Raw genomic sequence first — 26,200 nt, 5'->3', positions numbered from 1 at the left:
TACAAGAGTCCTTTACAGAAAATGCCAACTCCTGTTTTAGAATATGGCTTAGAGGGGCACCTGAGTGGCTTAGTTGGTTAAGTGTCCAATTTTTTATTTTGGTTCAGGTCATGATCTTAAGGTCATGAGATTGAGCCCTGCCTTGGGCTCCATGCTGGCTGTGAAGTCTGCCTAAGATTCTCTCACTCCCTTAAAAAAATAGAATATGGTTTAGAGTTAGAAAGACCAACTTATAGTCACTCTACCGTTATGGGGGTCTTGTCTCATGATTTAACCTCTCTAAAACTATTTCTTCATTTGGATAGCACAGGTAAAATATATCTATTTTATAAACTTTAGGAGAGTGTTAAATGATCATTGCATATAACAAAATGTCTTAGTATGCTCTGGTACAACTGATCAACATATATTAACTACTGGAACAGAACCAAGGGCAGGGAGCTTTATCTCTGATATTTATCAGCATATTTCAAAAACTAAACCAGTACCTAACACATAGCAGATGCTCAATAAATATTAGTTGAGTAAATGAATAAAAGTCCTCTGTTTTTTTTGTGTTGGGAACAATGTACTAACTCAGGGACCAGCTTAGAGGAGGATCTTAATTGGACAAAATTTAAGAAGCAAGAGAAGTAAGGCTGAGCTGGGCTTTTAGACTCTAGCTTGATGGAGAAGAGAGAAATGGAAGAAATATGGATGATGATATGGCAGTGAGAATGAGCAGAATACATTCAGATGATTGTGAAGTAAATGATTAATAAACCAGTCTCAGGGACAATGGGAGGTAAGTCATAGTTTCAGGATTTTCAACTATTCTGTACCAGTATACATCAAATGATAGGAGAAAAACATGAGTTGAGATTTGTTTCTTCATCACTCCTGCCCATCATCCCCTCCCACGGCATTGATACTAAAGATTAAAACTTGGAATATTAAAATATTAAATATCCCAAGATGGGATAGGTCATCTACAGACATCAAACTAACCAGTAAGGTGAAAAACTGACCCATGAAAAAGTACCTTCATCAAGCATTTTTAAAACTATCACTTATTTTTTAATGTACAGAAAATAAGTTTAAGCTTTACTACCTTTTTCAGTCTTATCACCATAAGCATCTTATTTTTTGAGCAACCATAAGAATTTTACTTTTATTGTTTCCTATGAAAAGATGTTCTGATATGGGTGAAATGATTGAAGTTCACAAATTGCCACAGATCAGAATATTTTTAGTAGGATGTTATTAAAGCACATTTAGACATTTAATTATTTATTTTCCAAGAGTGAAGGGTGAGGGGCTGTGGGAGAGGGAGAGAGAATCTTAAACAGGCTCCATGCCCAGTGTGGAGCCCAGCTCGGGGCTTGATCTCAGGACCCTGAGACCATGACCTGAGTTGAAATCGAGATTAGATGCTTAACTGACTGAGCCAGTCAGGCGCCTCTAGACTTCATTTTAAATTGCACTTCACAAATTAATGTATTTATTCATTCATTATCAAACATCTACTTTGAGTCAGGCACTGGGGTTTAGAGATAAAAGGTCTAGCTTTGCCTTCAAGCGGTTGTTAGGCCAGTGGGAGAAAAAGACCCATAATAGTTAATGGTGTCCAGTGTAATGGATTTTCTGATGGAGGTGCTGTGGTCTCACCAGGGACACCCAACCCTGACTGGATAGAGGAGGGATGCAGTGAGAGTCAGACATGGATTTCTCTAGGAGGTGATGCTGATCTGAATGCTCTAATTCAATACAGACTTTGGGGGGAAGGCAGTTGTGCATGGTTAAATCACTCTATACAGGTTTGTGTAATGATCTTTTTCAGTTTAACACAGAAAGACTTAAAAGTACTTGTCACTTCTAGTTCATCATATCTGGGCTTTCATAAAACCAGAACAAAATGGTTATATTCAGAAAGAGAATAGTAATCAAAGAATCTGAAAATTAAACCCAGCATAGATAACTATTATGTACATACTAGCATATATTATAATAATCCTATCTTTTGTTACAGCATTATAGAATGGCTTATTCTGCTGTATTTTGAATAGGGATGACACTTAGCAAATATATTTTTAAACTTACAGCTGAGGGGCAGGGTGGAAACCCCAGCATGGAAGCGAGTTTCATCAAACTCTCCCTTATATCCTAGAAAAGAAAGCAGAAATGCATGTGAACTGCTCCCTGATTTATTTTTTAGTAATGAGGATAACTTTTTAAAAATACACTTTGAATAAAACAAGTCCAGCAAACCTACTCTTTACCACGACTGAAGCATATGCTGAAAGCTCCCCTTTAACGTTCATCGCTGAGGCCCGGTACTGGGCAGTGTCTTCAAAATCACATCTGAAAGAATAGATGGAAAGGAGTGACCATCGCTATAAGCTGTTCTATCAAGGATCTCTTTGCTAACAAGGCACACTGCAAATCATAGCCTAACACGTGGCTCATGGGGACTTTTTGAAGCTAACTCTGATCTAGCTCTCTGTGGGATTTCACACAACGCCAAGATAACTACTACAATTTCAGGCCAGCAGCACAGTATGGGAGGAAGATACCTATAGTCCACTGTGACCTTAGCCCATGTCCCCAAAACATGTCAATAAACTATTAAGCGCATAAACTATAGCACAGTATTATGATCAACTGGTCTATAAAGCGGTGTCAGGAGCAGATGTCTGAACAGGTAACTACCCAGAGCACCCCAGGGGTACAAACTTCCTGCTGGCCTCCCTCAAGGAGAGTTTCTGTCTGGGGGCCACAGGGCGACAGGGAGGGAAAGACACAGCCTCTCTTTATGGACTCTCACAGCCTCCCTGAGCTATAAGCCGGATCCAGGTCTGTCTAATGTGTGGTTCGGCGTTCTAGCTTCAAAGTACAAATACGGTGTTTATCTCTCAACTCAGCTAAGATTCAGGTCACACTTGGAGTTTCAGCCCACAGCACAACATAGCAGTGCTATTCGGAAGTTCCTATAAGTTATAATACAGAAATTAGGATGTGTTTAATAAGTAAGAGAAAGAATGATCTCCTGGAGATGATGAACAAGCTAAGATATCAAAGCAGGTCGTTTTGTGTCTTATCATGCCAGTGTCTGTGTTTTTCATTGACCTTCTGGATTTAGTGTCATTTGTAAAAACTTCTCATTGAAATTTTACAGGAAGGTCAATATGGTTGCCTTTCTCATAACTACTTAATTATAAAGCAACCACATAGCTCACTACAGCCTCAGCAGAATCATCCACCGGCAGAACTGAAATGACTTTAGGTCAAGGTCGGTGTTTGGCAAATGTCACAGAACCCCACGGTCCTGCTTGAAACCCAGTATCACATGTGTGACCTGCTCTGATCTGAGGGGAAGGCTATAATTCTCTTGAGAGAATTTAGATAAGAATGATGTAAATTTTACTTTGACATCTCAGCATGTCATGGTTCCATGTGAACTGAACATGGTGTGAGCTTAACTTTTTCATCCACATAACCAGGCTTGGATTTCAAAACCATATTAAGAGATACAATCAATGTTTGAGGACTTAAAAATTTTGCTATGGATTTTGCTCTAAAAACATCTCAGTCCAGTCCTGCCTCCATCTGCAGGCTGACAGGGTGGGCGCAGTTACCCACACTTCCTGGTGAACTGAAGGAGAGAATTTATTCCAGTGCAGCTTACTTTCACTGCCACCCACCACAATCTCCATGGCCTTTGCTAATTTAAGGCAAAGAAAGGATGATGATGATGATGATGATGATGATGATGATGATATTGATTTGGAGTGTGGAAGGATAACTAAATATAAATGCCTATTTATGTAACTTATTTTCTTACTAATGTCTAAGAAAAACTCCCAAGTATATAAAAGGATAAACTAAAAGATACAAGTTAATTTTTTTCTCATCATCTTTAAATTCAAACGTAAGATCACTTTGTGATCATGTTGCATTGGGAAAAAAGGGGGACAGCTGTTGTTAACTGGAGTGCTGACATGCCTCCCCAGGCAACTGTCACACAACACACATGGATCCTGATATCCTCTTACGCATTGATCTCCAGGGTGTGCATTCCATATCGACTCTCAATAATATATTTTCCAGGGTTTGCATGGACGTTTATTGGCACCTGGTTTTTATACCTACAAGATGATGGAAACAAGGCAAAGTAAGTTGAAATGTAAGTAGCTTTATGATTAAAAGCACACACATATGTGATTCTTGTTCTTGAAAGAACACTTGGAAACATGGCACTGAGGTTAGCAGCAGCACCTATTGAATAAATACAAATCCATGGCAGATTAAATAAAATACACTATAAATACAATAAAAGTTCTCAATGAGCATACTTTCCTCTTCTCCATCATAAAAATTACATTTAAGGAGTTGACCATTCATAACAATGTGGTGGAGTCTCACATACACAATGTTGAATGAACAGTGCCAGACACAAAAGAGTACATAGTATAATGATTGCTTTTATATAAAGTACAACACCATAAAAGACCAAATTACTGCTGTTGGAGGTCAGGAGAGTGATTTCCCTGGGGTGTAGACAACAGATATGAAGGATGCATCTTGGGCAACTGATATTGTTTGGTTTCTTATTTGGGTGCTGGTCACGTGGCTGTGTGCAGTCTACAAAAGCTCATCAAAGCTCTACATTTATATGTGATATGTACTTTTTGTGTGTGTATATTATACTTCAATCAAAGACTTAAAGAAAAACTTGTCTATTGTTGACAGAACAGAAAGGAAGGCTTTGTGTTGGGGGTTTTATTGTTGGCTCTCTGTGTAGGATGAAAGCAAAACATTCTTCCCACTAACATTCTAGCATGTTGTTAAAAACAAAGTCATTGTATTTTGAAAGTTCATTATATTTAAGTGTTTTGTTCTGTTAAAAGCAAGTATGACTCTCAGCTTGGAAGAACTTAAATATTAATCATGAAGGAAAAAATCTGACTAATAAAAGCTGAGAGATTGCCTTTTTCTGACTGTTCCATTCCTGGTTAAGCCTCTCAGCCCTCAGAGGGTAGAGCTACATGTAGGAGCCCTTCCTGAGACAATATCTCGCAAGTCTGGAAGGGGCACCTTGACTCTTCACCATGTCCTCATTCCCTCAATAGACAATGACTATGGTGCCAGATGAGGCTTTTCTGCTGGAGACATTTAATGTCCAAAAAGAAGAGCTAAAAAAAAACAAAAAACAAAAAAACAAAAAAAAAAACAAAAAAACAAAAAGAAGAGCTAGATTTCATTTGTTTTCCCTCTGAACACCCCACTTCATGTGCACGGATAATATAAATAATACTAATAATCACAACTGAGACAGAGCATTTACTGTGAGCCACGCAAAGTTCTAGGTGTTTACACATAGATTAGAAAATTCAGTCCTGGGGCGCCTGGGTGGCTCAGTCAGTTAAATGTCTGCCTTTGACTCAGGTCATGATCCCAGGGCCTTGGGATGGAGTCCCACATCGTGCTCCCTGCTCAGCAGGGAATCTGCTTCTCCCTGTTGCTTTGTCCCTCCCCTCTGCTGGTGAGCTCTCTCCTTCTCTTTCTCTCTGTTAAATAAATAATAAAATCTTTTAAAAACAAGAATACAAAAATTCAATCCTTAACAATAATTGCCTGAGGTAGCACTATTGTTAACATAATTTCTCTGATGAAGAAGCCAAAGCATGGGGAGATTAAATAACTTGCCCCAGTTCACACAGCTAGATAACAGAACTGGGATTTGAACCCAAACGGTCTGGCTCATGACAACATATGATGCTTCCATTTTCCTACTATTTTCTGTTCAGCTGCATTTTATTTCTCCAGACTTCTAGAAATGGTTATAATGAGGTTTGGGAGCCCAAAACGGGGTGGAAAGGGAGAGCAGGAAAGAAAATAATCTTCAGTCAGTTCCTTCTTCTTCCCAGCTTACACACACACACACTCCCGATGTCACTAAAGATATATTCATGTTCTATACTTTTAAAAATGCGTCATTTTCCTTCTACACCTAGCAAAATCCCAGCTTATCCTTCGAGGTTCAGATCACATACCATTTCTTCAATAAACTCCTCCCTGAAATCTCACATGATATTAATTACTCCTGCCTCTCTACACCAGTGTTACGTGGTTCAAGCTGCAAGATACATAACATTCATCAGATTATGGTTGGATATGTGTCTCTTCAATTAAGCTGTCATTGCCGTGGTGACAGGGGTTGGGTCTGATCCATATTTATTCTATTCCTACTCTCAAGGAAGGATGAGTCATGGGCAAATATTAGGCACCCAGTGTTTGTTAAATTGGCTTAAACAGTATTATTGTGTAACAATAGGTTAATTGTGGCTTCATAATGTTTGGCTGAAGGCACAGAGTTCTGGCAAACATGCACTTCATGATATGGATAATTTAAAATAAGTACGTGCCAAGAAGGTAAACTGAGGCTCTTTGTGTGTTAGTTCCCTCAGATGTGAAATGAGAGGGTTGCATGGGCTGAGGAACCACAGCTGTGTGGCAGGTGGAGAGGTACAACCCTCTACCCCACCCACAGCAGAAGTGCAAGCTGTTTCCTGCCAGTTCCAAAGCATCCTCAGCCGGCCATCTCATCACAGGGCTCCAGGCAGACAGGGCTATTTGAGCAGAGATGGCCTAGAAAAAGAAATCTGCTAGCTGCTCCTAATTTCAAACATTCCTTGTTTTGATGAATGACAGAGTAAAACAAGTTAATTAGCATGTTCTTCAGAATAAATTGGTCTCAGTCATTTCACACTTGACTCAAAAGCTCCCTCTTGCTTGGGTTTGTTCATGTGCTGGGGTGCTCTTGGTAGTTCTTTTTAGCATAAGAAGAGAAATATGACACCGAAGGCTATGGCCTGTGGTACGGAGCAATCAATCTAGTGACACTCGATTTGGCTTCTGACCAAAAATGGTGTTCATATCTCCATAAACTTTGAGTTAAAACAGTATCTTGCAGCTCCCAGGGATGCTTCACCTTCCTTGCTCTCCAGCACTACCCGACTTAGCACTTTAATGCCTTCCCCCAGCTAAATACCCATGACTTTTCTAATGTGACCACCTGGCACAAGAAGTTGGTTTAAAATTTACATGCGCACAACACACAACACTTGGAGGATCTTCTAGTCTTTCCTCGGGAACTCCAGATGTCAGTGTAAGAAAAGCCTGTTGTAAAGCAGCAGACAAGGACTGAGTTAGGAAGCAATTCTATTCTATTCTCTGAGAACTTCACTTAGTTGTTCAGATATGGGGTCACTTTGAGATTGCCTATCTACAGAATGAAGTCTGGGAAGAAGACAAGATTTTTTGGCCTGCTCTGTATATTCTTCAGAGCTTATTATTTCTGGAAAATTAAATTCCGAACAGGCCAGTCAGAGGCTAATTTTGGAGCGTAATCTACACTCTGGGGTTATTTGTCAAAAGGCTTCTGAAATTCTTTTCGTTTTTTTTTTTTTTTTTTTAGAAGATTTATTTATTTATTTGAGAGAGTGAGTGCATGAGGTGGAGGGAGGAGCAAAGTGAGAGAAAGGTGGGGAGAAGCAGACTTCCTGCTGAGCGGGAAACCCTACAATGACATGGGCTCAATCTCAGGACCCTGAGATCATGACCCTGAGCCTAAACCAAGAGTTGGAGGCTTAAGCAACTGAGCCAACCAAGCACCCCAAGGCTTCTGAAATTCTAGTTAATATCCAGATGTACACCATTTTCCTTACCATTTTCATGTAGAGCTTATGAACTACTCATTAGTTAATGAGCTTCCATTATACTGTAAGTATTTGTAGAATAATATTCTTCATTTATATGTGTAAAACACACACTTCATTCCCCCGAATAAATGACTGGATCTTGGGCTGACTGGATAACAAGGGGTTACAGTGAAAGCTCTTCGGCAGTGTAAAGCATGGTCAAGCAAAAAAGTTCATTCTAATTTCTTTTTTTCTTTTTTTTTTCATTCTAATTTCTATAAAAAAAATAATGTATGCCAAAATGATCTCTAACATGTTGAATCTCACCACAAACTGTGATTACAACTTAGAATCCAACTTTATATTTTTAATAAATAGCTATTACCCACTTTAAAAACCAGTTGGCTGAGAGAGATCTATCCCATTAGGTTAGACTTTGGACTTAAATAAATAATAAAAATCTAAAATAAAACCCTGAACCCTTACATTGGGAAGTAATTATAAATTATAAATAATTTTAATTTTAAACCATGTTAAATGTAGGTTGTTTTCCAAAGATAATATGGTAGTAGTTGCCAATTTTTTTTTGTTTTTAGTAATTGCCAAATTTAAGTAGCATTGTGAATAACTCTAATCTTGTAAACAAATTCAACATATGATTCTATTATGAAATTTATAAATTCTCATAATTTGCAAAGACAGAATAAGGTTTTTTCAAGTCTCCAGACTCTTCCTGAAATACATTTCTCATACTATTTTATTCTGAGGTATTGAATTATTATCATGCCTAATGACAAAAGTGTCTATTTGACAATAACTTCAGGGGCGATGTGTAGAATTCCAAACAAGTATTTTAAGTGTCCCACTGGAGGATCTAGCCTGGTATTCACAGACAGATCCAAAAACATGGGTGTTGAGTGAGTAGAGAACGAATGAATTGCTACTCATTAACACCAACACATTGTTCCAGTGAGTTTGCATGACTCCCCACAGATTACAATCCAGATTTTCATTGACAAAATTGATCTAGACTTAGAACTGGAAATCCAATTAAGTCTGGCTCTTTTTTTAAGACATATAAAATTAACTCAATTCTTTCCTTTTTTAAAAGAGAACTTTTCTCTTTTCCCCTATTTTGTATGATTTTAAAAATTTGAATAGGCAATATATTTATATGGTCCAGGAACCAGAAAGTATAAAGGTACACAGGGAACAGTCTCCTTCCTCAAATGTGTCTGTCTCCTACCCAGCTCATTCCCCACAGATAACTGTTATCCTTGGGTTCCTTTGAATCCTTCCAGAGTTTCTTTATGCAAGTAAAACAAATACAAACATTAATTTTTTCCCTCTTCTTTTAAACCAAAATATAGCCTGTTATACAAGTCATTATGTGATGATAACCTATTAAATTAAGTAAAACAATTTTGGAGCTTTTAACCATATATACATATATCCTCCTTCAGGAGGATTTCACTGTGGTGGCGCAGAAACATCCTTGCAACTAACTTTTCTACCGGCCCTGATGCTGAAACAGGTTTCCTTCTGCTCTTAAAGTGACTTGGGAACAGGATAGTGCTCCTTGGTGTCTCTGCACCTGGCCCTGATGAGTGATATGTACTCCTGTCATTTAGTGGATTCCACTTAGACATACTTGGTCAGTACATGGGATTGGCCAAAGAACAGCTGCTGCCTGTTCATATCATTTGTTAGACCTCAGGGACTCCCAAGCCCTGAGGGTGCTTAGTGGAAAGTTGGAACTTAACCCTCTTTGGAAAGGGCTCTAAGGGAGTCAGCCCCAGGCACATATGCCCTTGAAAAACATGGCAAAGGACCTAACAGCTACAAGAGGAGGCAGCATGACTGTAGAAAGCCTTGTCACAAGCTTGTTCCCATAATTTACCTCCTTCTATTTAGGAAGGTCATCCTTAATTATTTCTTTCATACTGGTACTCGGTGTCAGGCCCAGAAAGCTACAGTTGAGTAACAAAAAGACATAAAATGCCAGCGAAGTAACCACTGACAACCTTGGTTTGTGCTGTGGGTCTCGTGCTCATTGAGGGGAAGACTGCTTATGGAAGATTGTATGCTCTATATCAGTGTTACAAAGTAAATCAGACCTTCATTTAATTATTATTCTTTAAAAGGCAGCATACCCACATAGAAGTTTACTCCCAGAGGTGGGTTTACCTGGAGGCCATTGAAGCTTCAGGGTCTCTCACCGTCATGGGTCTCCTCAAGGCTCACTGCCTAATTTATAATATTAACATTATTTTTAGTAAAGAGTGCCCCCAAATTGTATGAGTTTCATGCCCCACAAAACTGGATCTGACCTTGCTTACCACCATAGCAAATTTTCAGTTATCTGCGAGATGACTGTCTAAATGTAAGCCTTATCCAGGGGCAAATCTTGCTCTCTGAAGTACAGTTAACTATTTTCTTGGTGGTCCATGGTTCTTTTGTTTTCATATTTGCTTTACACTTGGCCTGCAACACAACAGGATTTTCTGAGAAATGCTCTGATCTATCTCTACGGGGAGAATTTTATAAAGAATGGGGTCGTCTTCTCCAAGCACTAGAGGATGCGCAGGATGAGTTGAGAAGACTTGTTTCAGCAAATGAACAGCTTCCCAATTGTTCCTGAAACAAATCTTGTGTCTGTGTCTTCATTTTTGTTTAAAATGAAGACATGAAGTTCAATGTTAGGGAAAAAATATTTCAAAGCCAGATGTGAAAGATTTGGGGAGTTAGTCATACTACTTCTCAGCTCCACTAGTGAGGAAAACTGAAAATTGACAGCATTTCTATTTTACAATTTAACTAGAACTCAAAGAGTTGACAATTCAGGCATCTCATATTTTTGTGGGGAATTTTTCTATGTTTTGCTTTTTTTCAATCACTCCTTTTCCAGCCAACACGACATGATGTAGGAGTTTCATTTCTGACAGAGTTTGAGCTCTGCTTCTGTGAAAACATATCACTCTTGCCCAATAACACTATCAGTGATACACAGCATGGTTGTATTGTATTCTAGCAGCTATGTATTTAGCAGAATAAACAAATACTTAAGAAATTAGTATTTACTGCCCAGAAATTGCTTTGTATCCTTTTGAAAGTCACCTTTAACTCTAATTTTTAAAAAGCAGGGGAAAAAAAGAATATTGTGTAATAAATATATCTACCTGATTATTATTATTCATTCAATTATTCATTTATGAGTAGTACATTTTAATTCATAAGAGGAATTTCTTGCTGATCAAATAATATTTCTAAGAGCTGAAAATTCTTGCTTGTCAAATAATATTTCTTAGAGCTGAAAATTTGTTATTCTTCACACATTGCAATTGGAAAGTTTAGATTTCTTTTTGAGGTGGGAAGTAATGTTTTTTAAGAGAGAATGTCCCTTTGATAGGCCAAACTATACAACTCCATAGTCACAGAGAAAGGTGGGGTCAAGATTAATTGATTCCTAGCTTCATGTAGTATACCTTTATACTTTAAAGCTTGTAAATTGATTTAAAAAAAAAAACTTCATTTTCATTGAAATATGTTCCTTGTCAGTCACCTCTACTAGCCAGGTGTCTGCTCAACAGAGATAATGGACCAGAAAGGAAGAGTCAGGCCCTCTGCAGGTTGCAATGACATTCTGTGTGGCATTTATACTGCAACACAGGGTACATTTACCAACACTCTCGAGGATAAGAAAACAGCATGCAAAATACCTGTGTCAGGGAATTAAACAGAAAACATCTTTGTAGGTTGGTTCTACCATTTTCATACTTCTGCTGTCTGTGGCAGGTATCATGACATATGAACAGAAAGTTTGAATTTTAGGGACCATGATGTCATTGACAATTGCAATAGGATATATGATGGAAAGAGATAACGGGTGCTTATTCTTTATGGAAAGAAAATTTCTTAAGACCTCCTATTGAGTAATATTTTCCATCCAGTTCCCTCTTTTGCTTGGCTTTACAAAACAGGTTGAGACCCAACTCATGCGAGTAGCAGAGATAAAGCCCTCTGGGTTTTAATTATTTTTTAAAAAGAGTTTTGCTTCTGGTCACAAAGTAATACCTATACTATATGGGAGCAAATTTTTATTTAAATTTTATAGCCCACAGCAGTCATAAGCCATGTATTTTCTTTGTATGTAAATATGTTGACTACACTTTAATATTTTAAAGTAAGATAAAGATGCCTTTTATAACAGGATTATGAAGTATTATATAATATCTCATAACATATGCAAGACTGTTCTTTCTTCTCATTCATAAAATATTCATCCTTGTATCTTTTCTTCACTATTTAAAAAATCTATACAAACTTATAGGTGCTTTCATTGACTCTTGCATATTCATAATACCAAATATTTTCACTAGAGGTAAAATTATTTTGTGTAATAGATTCTATGAGTAGTTTCCATAAAGATAACATACCAGGTGAGACGAGGTTCTGGCCAGCCAGATACAGAGCAATGTAATTTTACATTTTCTTTCTCCCAAACAGTGTGGGAACGAGGTTTAATGACAAATTCAGGAGCATGGAGAAGATGATCTTCATTCAACTTTCTATGAAATGCCTCAGTTTCTTCTAACTACAAAAAAAAAAAAAAAAATCAAAATTCTATGAAATCAAAGTACTCCGTGCTACTAAAATAACAAAAACCCAAATTATCATTTTTCCACTTGGAGGCTTACTTTTCTATTTAGACCAAATGCCTTCTCTCTCTTTGCACCACCTTTTTAAAAAATTTATTTATTTATTTATTTATTTATTTATTTATTTATTTATTTATTTATTTATTTATTTTAGTGAGAGAGAGAAGGAGAGCAAGCAAGCAGAGGGGAGGGGTACTGGGGGAGGAAGGGGGACAAGCAGACTCAGTGTCTAGCATAGAACCCCACATGGGGCCTGACTCAGGACTCTTCCCGGGGTTCAATCTCACGACCCTGAGATCATGACCTGAGCCAAAAATTAAGAGTCAGTCGCTTAAGCAGCTGTGCCACCCAGGCACCTCTCCTTCCCCCTTTTAAAAAGATACATTCCATTTTTTATGTTCTAAACCTCAGCAACATATTTTACTTTCCCTAAGGTGGATTTCTTATGGTTCTTTAGAATAATTTCTGTAGAACCTAAAATTCCATGGAATTTAAAACTACTGGGGCAGCTTGGGTGGCTCAGCGGTTTAGCACCGCCTTCAGTCCAGGGCTTGATCCTGGAGACCTGGGATCGAGTCCCATGTCAGGCTCCCTGCATGGAGCCTGCTTTTCCCTCTGCCTGTGTCTCTGCCTCTCTCTCCCTCTCTGTGTGTCTCTCATGAATAAATAAAATCTTTAAAAAATAAATAAATAAAAATAAATAAATAAAAAATAAAACTACTACCTCTTTCTTTGACTCATACATTTTGATGTTTTCCTCCTTGTTTTCTTTAGTTTTGTTTCTCCGTAAGACTACATATTTTCTTCATTCGAAACAAATAAATCTATAGGCACACACAATATCATATACATTTTTGCTTTTGTAAATTATATTAAATTGTCTGTTCTTACTGTTTTTGTCAGCGACAGGTGCTCTGCCTTTTCTCGAATTGCTACCTTCCTTGACTTCTTCTCAAAAGCTTCCTCCTGGTGAAGAGTGGATGCAGATTGTTTGGATACCGCGGACTGTTTGGATACTGCAGACTGTTTGGATACAGTGGACTGTTTGGATACCGTGGACTGTTTGGACACTGCAGACTGTTTGGATACTGCAGACTGTTTGGATACTGCAGACTGTTTGGATGCCATGATTCCTTCTTCACTAGCAAGAAGATTTCTCTGGGCTATATAAGCAGCAGCTTCTTTAATTCTTTCTTCTTCCGTATCTGTAAGTCCACTGACATGCACTTGGCTAAAATATAAGAGCAAAACATGGATACTGTGGATGGCAGTGATAGGATTGCCTAATTTAGCTAAGTTTAAAGTATCAGAATTTAGACATTGTGTACTGTACCCAAAGAAAATCTGACAGAGAAAAACCTAGTAAATCAGGAGTTAAAGCTTCCGATTCAGAAGTGATCATCACTTTAACCCGTAATGGTCACAGCAATAATAATACCTACCATGACTGTGGTGTCGCCAAGTGCTGTTTACATACATTATCTCATTTTATGCCCACAACAATCCTATGTGGTAAACTCTATCATTTGTTTTTTAGACATACAGTAACAAGGCTCAGAGAAATTAGATATTTGCTTAAGGTCATTTCATTGGTTTCTTTAGGGTATTTAAATAGGATTGAGTCTACAATAAAAGATTAACTTATGATTTTCCTTCCAGAAAAATGATATTGTAAGATGATATATTGTTTGTGTGCCTGTGATCCTGATATGGGACTGCATGCTTGATCTAAATTCAAAGGAAAATAAACAGGGAAGGTTCCAAAGGTTCCCATTAAATATTAATTGGGTGTCTCAAACAGGTTTCAAGATTCCTCTAGATATTATAATAACTCAAAAAAAGTTTACATTTTTAAAAAAAGAACATACACATATATTTACCTTATAAACACAGAAATTTGGCATTATGGACTTGTGATTTCATGATTATTTTGTTTGAAGTTTGCCTCAAGATAAATAGTAATCTTTTTTACATTAAAAATATCAAATAAGCAGGCATTCAAATTATGATGCCATTCTTTTACTTAGTCTATGTTATCTAAGATTTTTTTCTTCATAATGAATAATAATTAAAACCACATTGGCAACCACAATGGCTTCTTTCTGCCTAAACATAACATCTGAATTTTTTCATTCATCCAATATTTTATGGTTTTTAACCTTTCTATTCTAGTGACTATATATAGAGTCCAATCACTAGCATCCCAATGCTCTCATCCTAATTTCAATCAGTTACATAACTAGAACTAAGTTCTCGATCATTCTTTTTTGTCATGTAGCCATCCTGGTGATGGCAGATTTTCACAATGAACAAGTCTCCCTAAGTGCCGAGTTCCAAGGTTCTTTACATCTTTCTCAATCAGTATAGTTAAGTGCTCAATAAATATCAGCTGCAATTATTATTATTACCTGACATTTACTCTTCATTTTCAAATATTTAAAGCCAGGAAGAGAATGCATACATACCGTCCTGAGAAAATGGGCACCATATAGTCACTTGGCAAATTTTCCTTCTCCTCCCCAGAGAGAAGGCTCTTCTTGGCTCTCTTTGCTTGGGGGCTCAACTTGGATGAATAATCTTCTAACATCAGACTGGAATCTGTAAGTCTGAAACAAAACCCCTAATATTAGGAAATAAGCAAAAATAGCATTGAAAATATTCAAAACTGGGATCCCTGGGTGGCGCAGCGGTTTGGCGCCTGCCTTTGGCCCAGGGCGCGATCCTGGAGACCCGGGATCGAATCCCACGTCAGGCTCCCGGTGCATGGAGCCTGCTTCTCCCTCTGCCTGTGTCTCTGCCTCATTCTCTCTCTCTCTCTGTGACTATCACAAATAAATAAAAAAAAAATTAAAAAAAAAAAAAAAAGAAAATATTCAAAACTGCTTATGCACAGAAGTTTTAACTTGGGGGAGGTTTCACAGAATCCTGGATTTCTGATGTTATAATATCTTTCATCTTTAGAACTTAAGTGGAATGAGGGATCCCTGGGTGGCGCAGCAGTTTGGCGCCTGCCTTTGGCCCAGGGCGTGATCCTGGAGACCCGAGATCGAATCCCACGTTGGGCTCCCAGTGCATGGAGCCTGCTTCTCCCTCTGCCTGTGTCTCTGCCTCTCTCTCTCTCTGTGACTATCATAAATAAAATTTATAAAAAATAAAAAAAAAATTTTTAAAAGAACTTAAGTGAAATGAGAAAGACTTCATACAATGCACTCTATGTAGACACAAGAGAAAATTAGGTCTATTGTAATTTCATAGCTTTGTTATCTACCACCCCCAAAGTTTCAAGAGAAAACAGTAATGTTTTGTAATAGTTCCAAATACCCTTTCCTGTTAAATTAATGTTCAAAACTTAGGAAGTCTATAAATATGGTTTTATCCAAATCTTTTCAGGAGACTGATAAAATATAAATTGTTCTGGATAGGGAGTCCTTCTCCCTTTCCCACCGAACCATTTTGATGCAGGACCCAAGGTTCAAACTTTGAGACCTTTATGTAGTATAGACAGACTCCTCTCTTAGAAGAAACACTGAGTACTTCAAACAAGAGTTAATATATTTTATGTGAACACATAGTGTTTAGTAATTCAGAGAGTTACAGGGATGTGATAAAGAACCCTTTGGTCAGTTCTGTTGTACCAAAAATCCGCCCATGCATATTTGTGCAAATGTGCATTTGGAGGTAGATAGTGTGCTAAATAAATTTAAAAATGTATTAGCATGGCAGGAAACTTGAATACATATATTGCACCTAGGGCAAAGGATTGATAAATCCAAAAGTGCAATCTTAATCTGTGTGGTTCTTGAATGAAATGAAATGCATTTTCATTCAAATATATACAAGTGGGGGCAGCCCTGGTGGCTCAACAGGTTAGCGCCGCTTCAGCCCGGGGCCTGATCCTGGGGCCCCAGGATCGAGTCCCACATCGGGCTCCCTGCATGGAGCCTGCTTCTCCCTCTGCCTGTGTCTCTGCCTCTCTCTCTCTCTCTCTCTCTCTCTGTGTGTGTGTGTGTCTCTCATGAATAAATAAAATCTTAAAAAAAATATATATATATATATATACACAAGTGGGCATGAATTTCAGGAGCTCATGGACTCTCAAATTAATCTGTGGACTCTGGGACACCTGGGTGGCTCAGCAGTTAAGCATCTGCCTTCAGCTCAGGGTGTGATCCTGGAGTCGCAGAATTGAGTCCCACACTGGGCTTCCTGCATGGAGCCTGCTTCTCCCTCTGCCTGTGTCTCTGCCTCTCTTTCTCTCTGTCTCTCATGAATAAATAAAATCTTTAAAAAAAATAATCTGTGGACTCATATTAAAAGCCCCTGTCTACTTTGTAATGAAAGATGTTGACAATAGGGAAGTCTACCAGAATTCTGTACTATCCTTATAATTTGAAATAATTCTAAAATAAAACAGTATTAAAAAGTCCCCTTGTCTCGAGAAAATTTGGGAAGAAAGTGAAGCATGTGTATGATGTGTCATGAGAAGAGCAAACAGCTGAAACAGAAACACCTTCCAAACCATCCAAACCTCATCCTTTTTCGATCTTTGAGAGGCATTAGGAAAAGCGAAGAGATGACCTAAATCAAAAGCAGAAGACAGGGCAAATATACACATAGTGCAAAACGAACACATAATAATGCAAGTAAATCTATCCTCTGCTAAACAAGTAGCACAGAACTGTAGGGCTTCTAGAAAGTATAGGAGAGTGCAGTGGCTCTGGGCCGGGTGGTGGTGGTGGGGAGGGTAGAAGGTGGGCTACTGCCTTTGATCCCCCAGAATAAAGTGGCAAACTTCTTCCTCTCCCACTAACTAGCTCCTTCCCTGTGGTGAATAGAATATCTCAGTCCTAGTTTATGATCAGCACTAAAATTAAAGGTTAGAACCTTGAATTCACGGTTGAGGATTGGTTACCAATTGGAAGGCTGAGTGAAATTTGTTCCTGGCTGCATGTTCTAGGCAGCAGCAAAATGACTGCATCCTATACTCCCAGCAGATGACAAAGTACAGGCTGTGCTAATACAGGTCTAAGTTTAAAGTGGTATTTTCCTTCTCCTCTTTAATTCATTACCATGCAAAATAAAATCAATTTTGGAGTTTAAGAGTTTCCTTCTTTCTATTTATAAAACATTTGCATTTTTTCATTTTGTTCTCATTTTTCTGTTCTTTGCTCTTTTTCTTTATGTTAATTCTGTGCCTATAGTCATTCTCGTGAGCTCATATTTTCAACATCTATTTACATGGAAACAGCTATGATTTGTCATTCTTTGTGTTGTGTTGTTGTTCCTTTTTTCTGCCATTTTTCCTATTAAGATAAATCTTTAAAATGATGCACTTATTATATAGAATGTGCCAGAATGTGATTACTCCATCCTCATAGGTAAATCACAGCAGCTGGTTTTTAATATTGAACTTTATGGTAAAGATTCATGGCACTATTATCAGTTTCCATTTCATATGATATTTGCAACAAAGAATTTCACAAAAAGCATTATGATATTTTATATTATATAGTATTATTTTAAAAATCCAAAGTATATTTAGAAAAAAAAACCTTTGTTATGTTTTCTAAAGTTTCTTCAAACTTTTGAATACTAATAATAATAAAAAAAAAAAAGCAGGGCACCTGGGTGGCACAGTCTATTAAGTGCTGACTCTTAGTTTCAGCTCAGGTTGTGATCTCATGGTTGTAAGATAGGGCCCACATCAAGCTCTGAGCTCCATGAGTGCTCAGCAGGGACTCTGCTTGGGATTCTCTCCCTTTCCCTCTGTTTCTCCTGTTCCTGCTCTCTCTCTCTCAATCTCTCAAATAAATAAATAAACTTAAAAAAAAAAAAAAGAGCATGTAAGGGATGAAATGTAAAAATAGTAGGCCAACAGACTATTTAGCAATAACTCCTTATTGAAAATAGCAAACAAAACTAAGTCAGAGAAACAAAGTTTTAAGGAACTATGTAATAATCAGTGTAACTAATTATTTGAAGAAAAAAACATCAAAAGTCTATTTTGTTATGATCCATGAACAATGAAGTTTAACATCTTATTCTATTGAATTCTAAAGTTGAATATTGTTTTTAGAGGAGAATGTTCTAAGAAGAATATGTAAAATTTAAATTCCTTTGAATTTAAATCAAAAGGTGAAATAAAAAGCAAAACAAGTCAGTCAGAGAAAGACAAATACCATATGATTTCACTCATATGTGGAATTCAAGAAACAAAACAGATGAACATAAGGGAAGGGAAGGAAAAATAAAATATGATAAAAACAGAGAGGGAGATAAACCACAAGAGACTCTTAACTCCAGGAAACAAACTGAGGGTTGCTGGAGGCAGGGGTGGAAGGTGGTGAATAGGGTAACTGGGTGATGGGCATTAAGAAGAGCATTTGATGGAATGAGCCCTGGGTATTATATGCGACTATTGAATCACTAACTTCTACCCCTGAAACTAATAATACAATATATGTTAACTAAATTGAATTTAAATAAAAAAACTTTTTAAAAGGTGAAATAGGGGCACTTGGGTGGCTCAGTCAGTTAAGTGCCTTTGGCTCAGGTCATGATTCCAGTGTCCTGGGATCAAGGCCCCTCATCAGGCTCCCTGCTCAGCAGCTTTTCCCTCTCCTTCTGTGCCCCACGCCACCCACTTGCGCTCAGTCAAATAAATAAATAAATAAATAAATAAATAAATAAATAAATAAAATCTTAAAAAAATTAAAAGGTGAAATAAGGTTTTGCTAACCTCTTGAGTTTTAAGTTATATCTAAATTTTGAAAATAATCCTCTATCTCATAAGTCAGTTTCTGAGTAGACACTAAACTTGATATGCATGGATCTATTTGGATCTTTTAACTATTAAAACTACAATTAATGTTCTTTGTGTACTGAGCTTGAAGCTTTCTTGAAGCTTTCTGAATTTCAGTTTATGAAGGCAATGAAATTAAGCAACAGTTAAGGATTGATATGTGTGTGCACGTATGCACTTGCATATATGTAACTGTGTCTATGTACAAAGTTTTGCCCTCTGCTACTAACTGGGGTATGTCCTTTGCCGAAATTTATGCCTAAATTTAACAGAATTTAAAGAACTGTCATAGTGTGTATGGCATCATCATATCTACAGTCAGCAACATCAAAGAGATGGAATGTAGCCAAGGTACAGAGAGCTGTCTTTGGAAATATTCCAGGAACTCGGAAACAGGCTTACACCTTCATCCAATTCAAATACTGAACAACAACAACAAAAGATAACCTTCTGTTCTTTCAATGTAATAATTATACTGGACAGGAAAATAAAGAACAAAATCACTTATAAAATCCCAGAACTGAAGAGATCTCAAGGATATTTACAACAAGCTCCTTGTTTTATAGATTTAGAGGACATAGAGTACCTTTGTAACCAGCCCATTTTTCACACAGCAAGTTTGTAGCTGAAGTGGGAGTAGTACCCTTTAGGTCAGTGTTCTTACCACTCTACCAGTGGTCTCTGACTTTTGTTTTTGTTTTTTTTTTTTATCTTTTTTTAAATTTTTTTTTTATTTATTTATGATAGTCAGAGAGAGAGAGGCAGAGACATAGGCAGAGGGAGAAGCAGGCTCCATGCACTGGGAGCCCGACGTGGGATTCGATCCCGGGTCTCCAGGATCGTGCCCTGGGCCAAAGGCAGGTGCTAAACCGCTGCGCCACCCAGGGATCCCAGTCTCTGACTTTTGTGATTGAGTATTCCCAATCCAAAAATATTGGGGGTATCTACCTATATTGTTTATTTATAAGTTATACACATATACTGCTATATAAATAGTTATACTTTATGAAACATTCAATCAATAGAAATATTTAAAGACCAAATTTGATTTTTTTTTTAAAAAGTGCTAATATTTCCATGGTTTGCCTTTGTGAACACACCACTCTGGAGACCGTAATACCATATCACACTGCCCATAATGACTTCCACAGTGATTTGCTATTCCTGAATTTACTCACAAAGTTATGAAATTATCACAGTTCAGGAGAAAATACAGCATTAAAAAACTTGTTAAATTTTACATGAAATAAAATGCTAGCTCCTTAAAGTTATGTTTGTAATCATCATATAATTTGGGAGAAACTGTCCTAGTTCCCCAAGATGAGAAACTTTATTCATACTTACATTAAGTAGGGATCTGCTTATTACTTTCTGAAAATGTGATAACCTATTGGCATGTTTCAGAAAAATGATGGGTTGTAGCCACTGCTCCCAAACCCAGCATCACCCAGCCCTATATGCTCAGGTTATAGTACATTATTGCTCTTTCTATCTTTCTCACTGCCTATGACCATTCATAGAGACAGATAGTCTCAGTTATCTTTGTATCTGCACTGTGTCCAGTGACTGATGGTGTTCAATAAATGTTTATTGAATGAATGAAATTGAAATCATTCATCTTCCTGTCATCATATCCTAACTCAGTGATTCTCAATCTTGGCTTCACACCAGAATCTGCTGAGTAGTTATTAAAAATGACCAATGTAGAGGTGGGATTTCTAGTATGATGGAATGAATACTTCAGCAGTTACTCTCCCCAAAAACCAATGAAAAATCTGGATACAAGTGTCAAAACCAACCCATTCAGGGCCCTGAAAATCAACCAAAGGCATACACTACATTGAGAAGTAGTATTCATAAAAAAGCCATTGAACTTTAGATATGAACAATGGAAGTTTATAAGTCACTCTGCCTAGCCTTCTCCCCTCTTCCTCCCCCAGCTCAGTTTATACGGTGTTTCTATCAAAGTAAAAAAAAGCATGACAATTAGAATGCTCATTACCAGAGGGGGTTGACTTGATGGAGCAGAACATGATAAAACTTCATATCCAGCAGCATTGTGAGAAACACTAGCAATCTAGTGGAAAGCAAACAAGGGAAGACCAGCAATTGAGTTAGCTGAAGGTTCCAATCATGGTTGGGAAAATCAGCAGACTGGTAGATCAGTCAGCAATTTAATAGAAAGATCTGGGAAATAAGACCACCACAGGAGGCTTCAAAAGTTCACCATGTGCTGCATAGGAAAAACTGGAGAGGACTCAAATTATCCACATATCACTGGCTGACTAATCCTATGTTCATGTGTAGAGAACAGACAAGAGAGTCTAGAAGTAAGCAAAGCCAGGATGTATATATTTAAAAGTTACCGGAACTTTAAATATCCTCCCCAACATACATACAGATCTACTGCCAGAGAGTGAAAGTTTTTGTTTGAGCACAATATCTGACCATTCATTTACTGGTCATTAACCTATGCAAACACAATGTGATCCCTATGAATTCAGACTCAAAAATGAGAACAATAATTTAAAAAGCAAGTTGAGTAGAGACATCAATAGTCACATAGTTTATACACACAGTTTATACACACACAGTAAAGTGCATTTAGACAAGATATTAAAACCAAAACACAATGACAACACATTAGGGGAAAACACAGAATCCAGAATTGCTACAATATATTATCTAATGTGTCCAATTTTTAACAATACAAAAATTATGAAACATGCCAGGAAATAGAAAAATGTAATCCACACCAACAGAAAAAGCAGTAGATAAAAACTGTTTCTGGGTGCACAGATGCTGGATTTAATGGACTTCAAAGCAGCTATTATAAATATGTTCAAAGACTAATAAAGGACACCATGTTTAAAGAATTAAAGAAAAGAATTATGACAATGACTCAAAAAAAGAATGTCAACAAAGAGACAGAAATTACAAAATGGCGGGGGGGGGGGGCCACCTGGGTGGCTCAGTCATTTAAGTGTCGAACTCTTGATTTGGCTCAGGTCATGATCTCAGGGTTATGAGACTGAGCCCCATGTTGGGCTCCACACTCAGCAGGGGAGTCTGCTTAAGATTCTTTCCTCTGTCCCTCCCCCGACTCTCTCTTTCTCACCCTCTCTCTTATATAAATAAATAAATCTTTAAAAAAGAAATTATAAAATAGGATCAAATGAACATTGTGGGGTTTGAAAATATAATAACTTAAATGAAAAATTTATTAAATGGACTCAGCAGATTTTAGAAGAATAAAGAATCAATGAACTTGGATTTAAAAATTACCCAATCTAGGGGGATCCCTGGGTGGCGCAGGGGTTTGGCGCCTGCCTTTGGCCCAGGGCGCGATCCTGGAGACCTGGGATCGAATCCCACGTCGGGCTCCCTGCATGGAGCCTGCTTCTCCCTCTGCCTGTGTCTCTGCCTCTCTCTCTCTTTCTCTCTGTGTGACTATCATAAATAAATAAATAAATAAATAAATAAATAAATAAATAAATAAATAAAATTACCTAATCTAAAAAACAGAAAGATAAAAGAATAAAGAAAACTTTAAAAACCTTTAGAGATCTTTGGGACAATATTAAAAATACCAACATATGAGTAGCAGTAATATTGAAAAGAGGATAGAGAAAAGATAGGAAAATATATTTAAAGAAATAATGGCCTAAATTTCCCCAAATTTGATAAAAACTATTACTCTATGGATCAAAGATGTTCAACAAACCCAAGTAAGACACACACAAAGAGATAAACACCTCGATAAATCATAATCAAACTGTTGAAAACCAAAGCCAGAGAGAAATCTTGAAAGTAGCAAAAGTAAGTTGAAAATAGAGCTACCCTACAACCCAGCAATTACACTACTAGGGATTTACCTCAAAGATACAAATGTAGTGATCCAAAGAGGCACCTGCACCCCAATGTTTTTAGAAGCAATGTCCATGATAACCAAAATATGGAAAGAGCCCAGATGTCTACTGATAGATGAATGGAAAAAGAAGGTGTGATATAATTATATACAATGGAATACTACTCAGCTATCAAAAAATGGAGTCTTGCCATTTGTAATAACATGGATGGAACTAGAGGGTATTATGCTAAGTGGAATAAGTCAATCAGAGAAAGACAATTATCATATGACCTCACCACTCATATATAGAATTTAAGAAACAAAACAGAGGATCATAGGGGAAGAGAGGAAAAAATAAAACAAGACAAAATCAGAGAAGGAGATAAACCATAAAAGACTCTTAATCATAGGAAACAAACTGAGGATTGCTGGAGGGGAGGCATAATGCCTTCTTGGTGTATCCATGTTATAAATGGCAAGATCTTACCTTTTCTTTCACTGAATAATATTCTAATATATACATATAATTCCTATATATAGAAAATGGAATATACATATAATGGAATGAAGTATATATATATATTCATGACATGATCTTTATCCATTCATTTATCAGTGGACACTTGGGTTGCTTCCACATCTTGGTTATTGTAAATAATAGGGGTGCATATATCTTTTTGAACTGGTGTTTTCATTTTATTTGGGTTAAATACCCAATAGTGGAATTACTAGATCCTATGACATTTCTATTTTTTATTTTTTGAGGCATCTCAATACTGTTTTCCACTGTGGCTGCACCAATTTACATTCCCACCAACAATGTACAAAAATTCTCTACATCCTTGTCAAAGACACAGAGGGACGCCTGGCTGGCTCAGTTGGTAAAGCATGTAACTCTTGATTTTGGGATTATGAGTTCAAACTCCACGTTGGTTGTAGAGATTACTTAAAAATACTATCTTTAAAAAAAAAATTCAAAGACATACATGTGCTAAAGTAACAGAAAGAAAAAGTTATACCATGCAAATGATAGCCACAGGAGTCAGAGTGGCTATATTAATATTTTAAAAAATACACTGTAGGGACATGTGGGTGGCTCAGTAACGAAGCCTATGCCTTCACTCAGGGTGTGATCCTGGGATGCTAGGATCAAGTCCCGAGTCCCCCCATTGGGCTCCCTACAGGGAGCTTGCTTCTCCCTCTGCCTATGTCTCTGCATCTCTCTGTGTGTCTCACATGAATAAATAAATAAAATCTTTAAAAATATATACACTTTAAACCAAAATATTGCTAGGGACAGAGAGACACTTTTCATAGTGATAAGAGGGTCAATTCCTCAGAAAAATATGACAATTACAAATTTATATGAACCTACTAACAGAGTCCTAAAATATGTGAAGCAAAAAGTGACATAACTGAATGAAAAACTAGAAAATTGAAAAGGACTAGAGACTTCAATACTCCACTCTCTCTTTTTTTTTAATAAATTAATTTTTTATTGGTGTTCAATTTACCAACATACAGAATAACACCCAGTGCTCATCCCGTCAAGTGTCCCCCTCAGTGCCCGTCACCCACTCACCCCCCATCCCCGCCCTCCTCCCCTTCCACCACCCCTAGTTCGTTTCCCAGAGTTAGGAGTCTTTATGTTCTGTCTCCCTTTCTGATATTTCCCACACATTTCTTCTCCCTTCTCTTATATTCCCTTTCACTATTATTTATATTCCCCAAATGAATGAGAACATACACTGTCTTTCTCCGATTGACTTACTTCACTCAGCATAATACCCTCCAGTTCCATCCACGTTGAAGCAAATGGTGGGTATTTGTCATTTCTAATGGCTGAGTAATATTCCATTGTATACATAAACCACATCTTCTTTATCCATTCATCTTTTGATGGACACTAAGGCTCCTTCCACAGTTTGGCTATTGTGGACATTGCTGCTAGAAACATCGGGGTACAGGTGTCCCGGCGTTTCATTGCATCTGAATCTTTGGGGTAAATCCCCAGCAGTGCAATTGCTGGGTCGTAGGGCAGGTCTATTTTTAACTCTTTGAGGAATCTCCACACAGTTTTCCAGAGTGGCTGCACCAGTTCACATTCCCACCAACAGTGTAAGAGGGTTCCCTTTTCTCCGCATCCTCTCCAACATTTGTTGTTTCCTGCCTTGTTAATTTTCCCCATTCTCACTGGTGTGAGGTGGTACCTCATTGTGGTTTTGATTTGTATTTCCCTGATGGCAAGTGATGCAGAGCATTTTCTCATGTGCATGTTGGCCATGTCTATGTCTTCCTCTGTGAGATTTCTCTTCATGTCTTTTGCCCATTTCATGATTGGATTGTTTGTTTCTTGGGTGTTGAGTTTAAGAAGTTCTTTATAGATCTTGGAAACTAGCCCTTTATCTGATACATCATTTGCAAATATCTTCTCCCATTCTGTAGGTTGTCTTTTAGTTTTGTTGACTGTATCCTTTGCTGTGCAAAAGCTTCTTATCTTGATGAAGTCCCAATAGTTCATTTTTGCTTTTGTTTCTTTTACCTTCATGGATGTATCTTGCAAGAAGTTACTGTGGCCGAGTTCAAAAAGGGTGTTGCCTGTGTTCTCCTCTAGGATTTTGATGGAGTCTTGTCTCACATTTAGTCTTTCATCCATTTTGAGTTTATCTTTGTGTATGGTGAAAGAGAGTGGTCTAGTTTCATTCTTCTGCATGTGGATGTCCAATTTTCCCAGCACCATTTATTGAAGAGACTGTCTTTCTTCCAATGGATAGTCTTTCCTCCTTTATCGAATATTAGTTGACCATAAAGTTCAGGGTCCACTTCTGGGTTCTCTGTTCTGTTCCATTGATCTATGTGTCTGTTTTTGTGCCAGTACCACACTGTCTTGATGACCACAGCTTTGTAGTACAACCTGAAATCTGGCATTGTGATGCCCCCAGATATGGTTTTCTTTTTTAAAATTCCCCTGGCTATTCGGGGTCTGTTCTTGATTCCACACAAATCTTAAGATAATTTGTTCCAACTCTCTGAAGAAAGTCCATGGTATTTTGATAGGGATTGCATTAAACGTGTAAATTGCCCTGGGTAACATTGACATTTTCACAATATTAATTCTGCCAATCCATGAGCATGGAATATTTTTCCATCTCTTTGTATCTTCCTCAATTTCTTTCAGAAGTGTTCTATAGTTTTTAGGGTATAGATCCTT

At 37.5% G+C, this 26,200-nt stretch overlaps 1 protein-coding gene across 6 annotated transcripts in view; it reads right to left on the bottom strand.

Annotated features, from left to right (window-relative positions):
• The window catches only part of MYOM1 (myomesin 1), a 136,577-nt gene that overhangs the window by 91,434 nt on the left and 18,943 nt on the right, over nucleotides 1-26,200 (bottom strand). For all 6 annotated transcript variants that reach the window (XR_012032357.1, XM_072828933.1, XM_072828932.1 and 3 more), the window contains exons 3-8: nucleotides 14,803-14,943; nucleotides 13,229-13,568; nucleotides 12,116-12,273; nucleotides 4,032-4,124; nucleotides 2,252-2,340; nucleotides 2,080-2,142 (exon numbers count right to left, since the gene is read on the bottom strand). Coding sequence is in view for 5 of the 6 variants with exons in the window: in XM_072828933.1 (XP_072685034.1) it covers nucleotides 2,080-2,142; nucleotides 2,252-2,340; nucleotides 4,032-4,124; nucleotides 12,116-12,273; nucleotides 13,229-13,568; nucleotides 14,803-14,943 (884 nt within the window). In the remaining variant the exon portion in view is untranslated. The remainder of the gene's footprint in view (nucleotides 1-2,079; nucleotides 2,143-2,251; nucleotides 2,341-4,031; nucleotides 4,125-12,115; nucleotides 12,274-13,228; nucleotides 13,569-14,802; nucleotides 14,944-26,200) is intronic.

This window comes from Canis lupus, chromosome 6 (assembly GCF_048164855.1).
Source record: "Canis lupus baileyi chromosome 6, mCanLup2.hap1, whole genome shotgun sequence".
NCBI lineage: Eukaryota > Metazoa > Chordata > Mammalia > Carnivora > Canidae > Canis > Canis lupus.
Note: the sequence above shows the minus strand (reverse complement) of the source record. Positions and strands in the feature narration are given on the sequence as shown.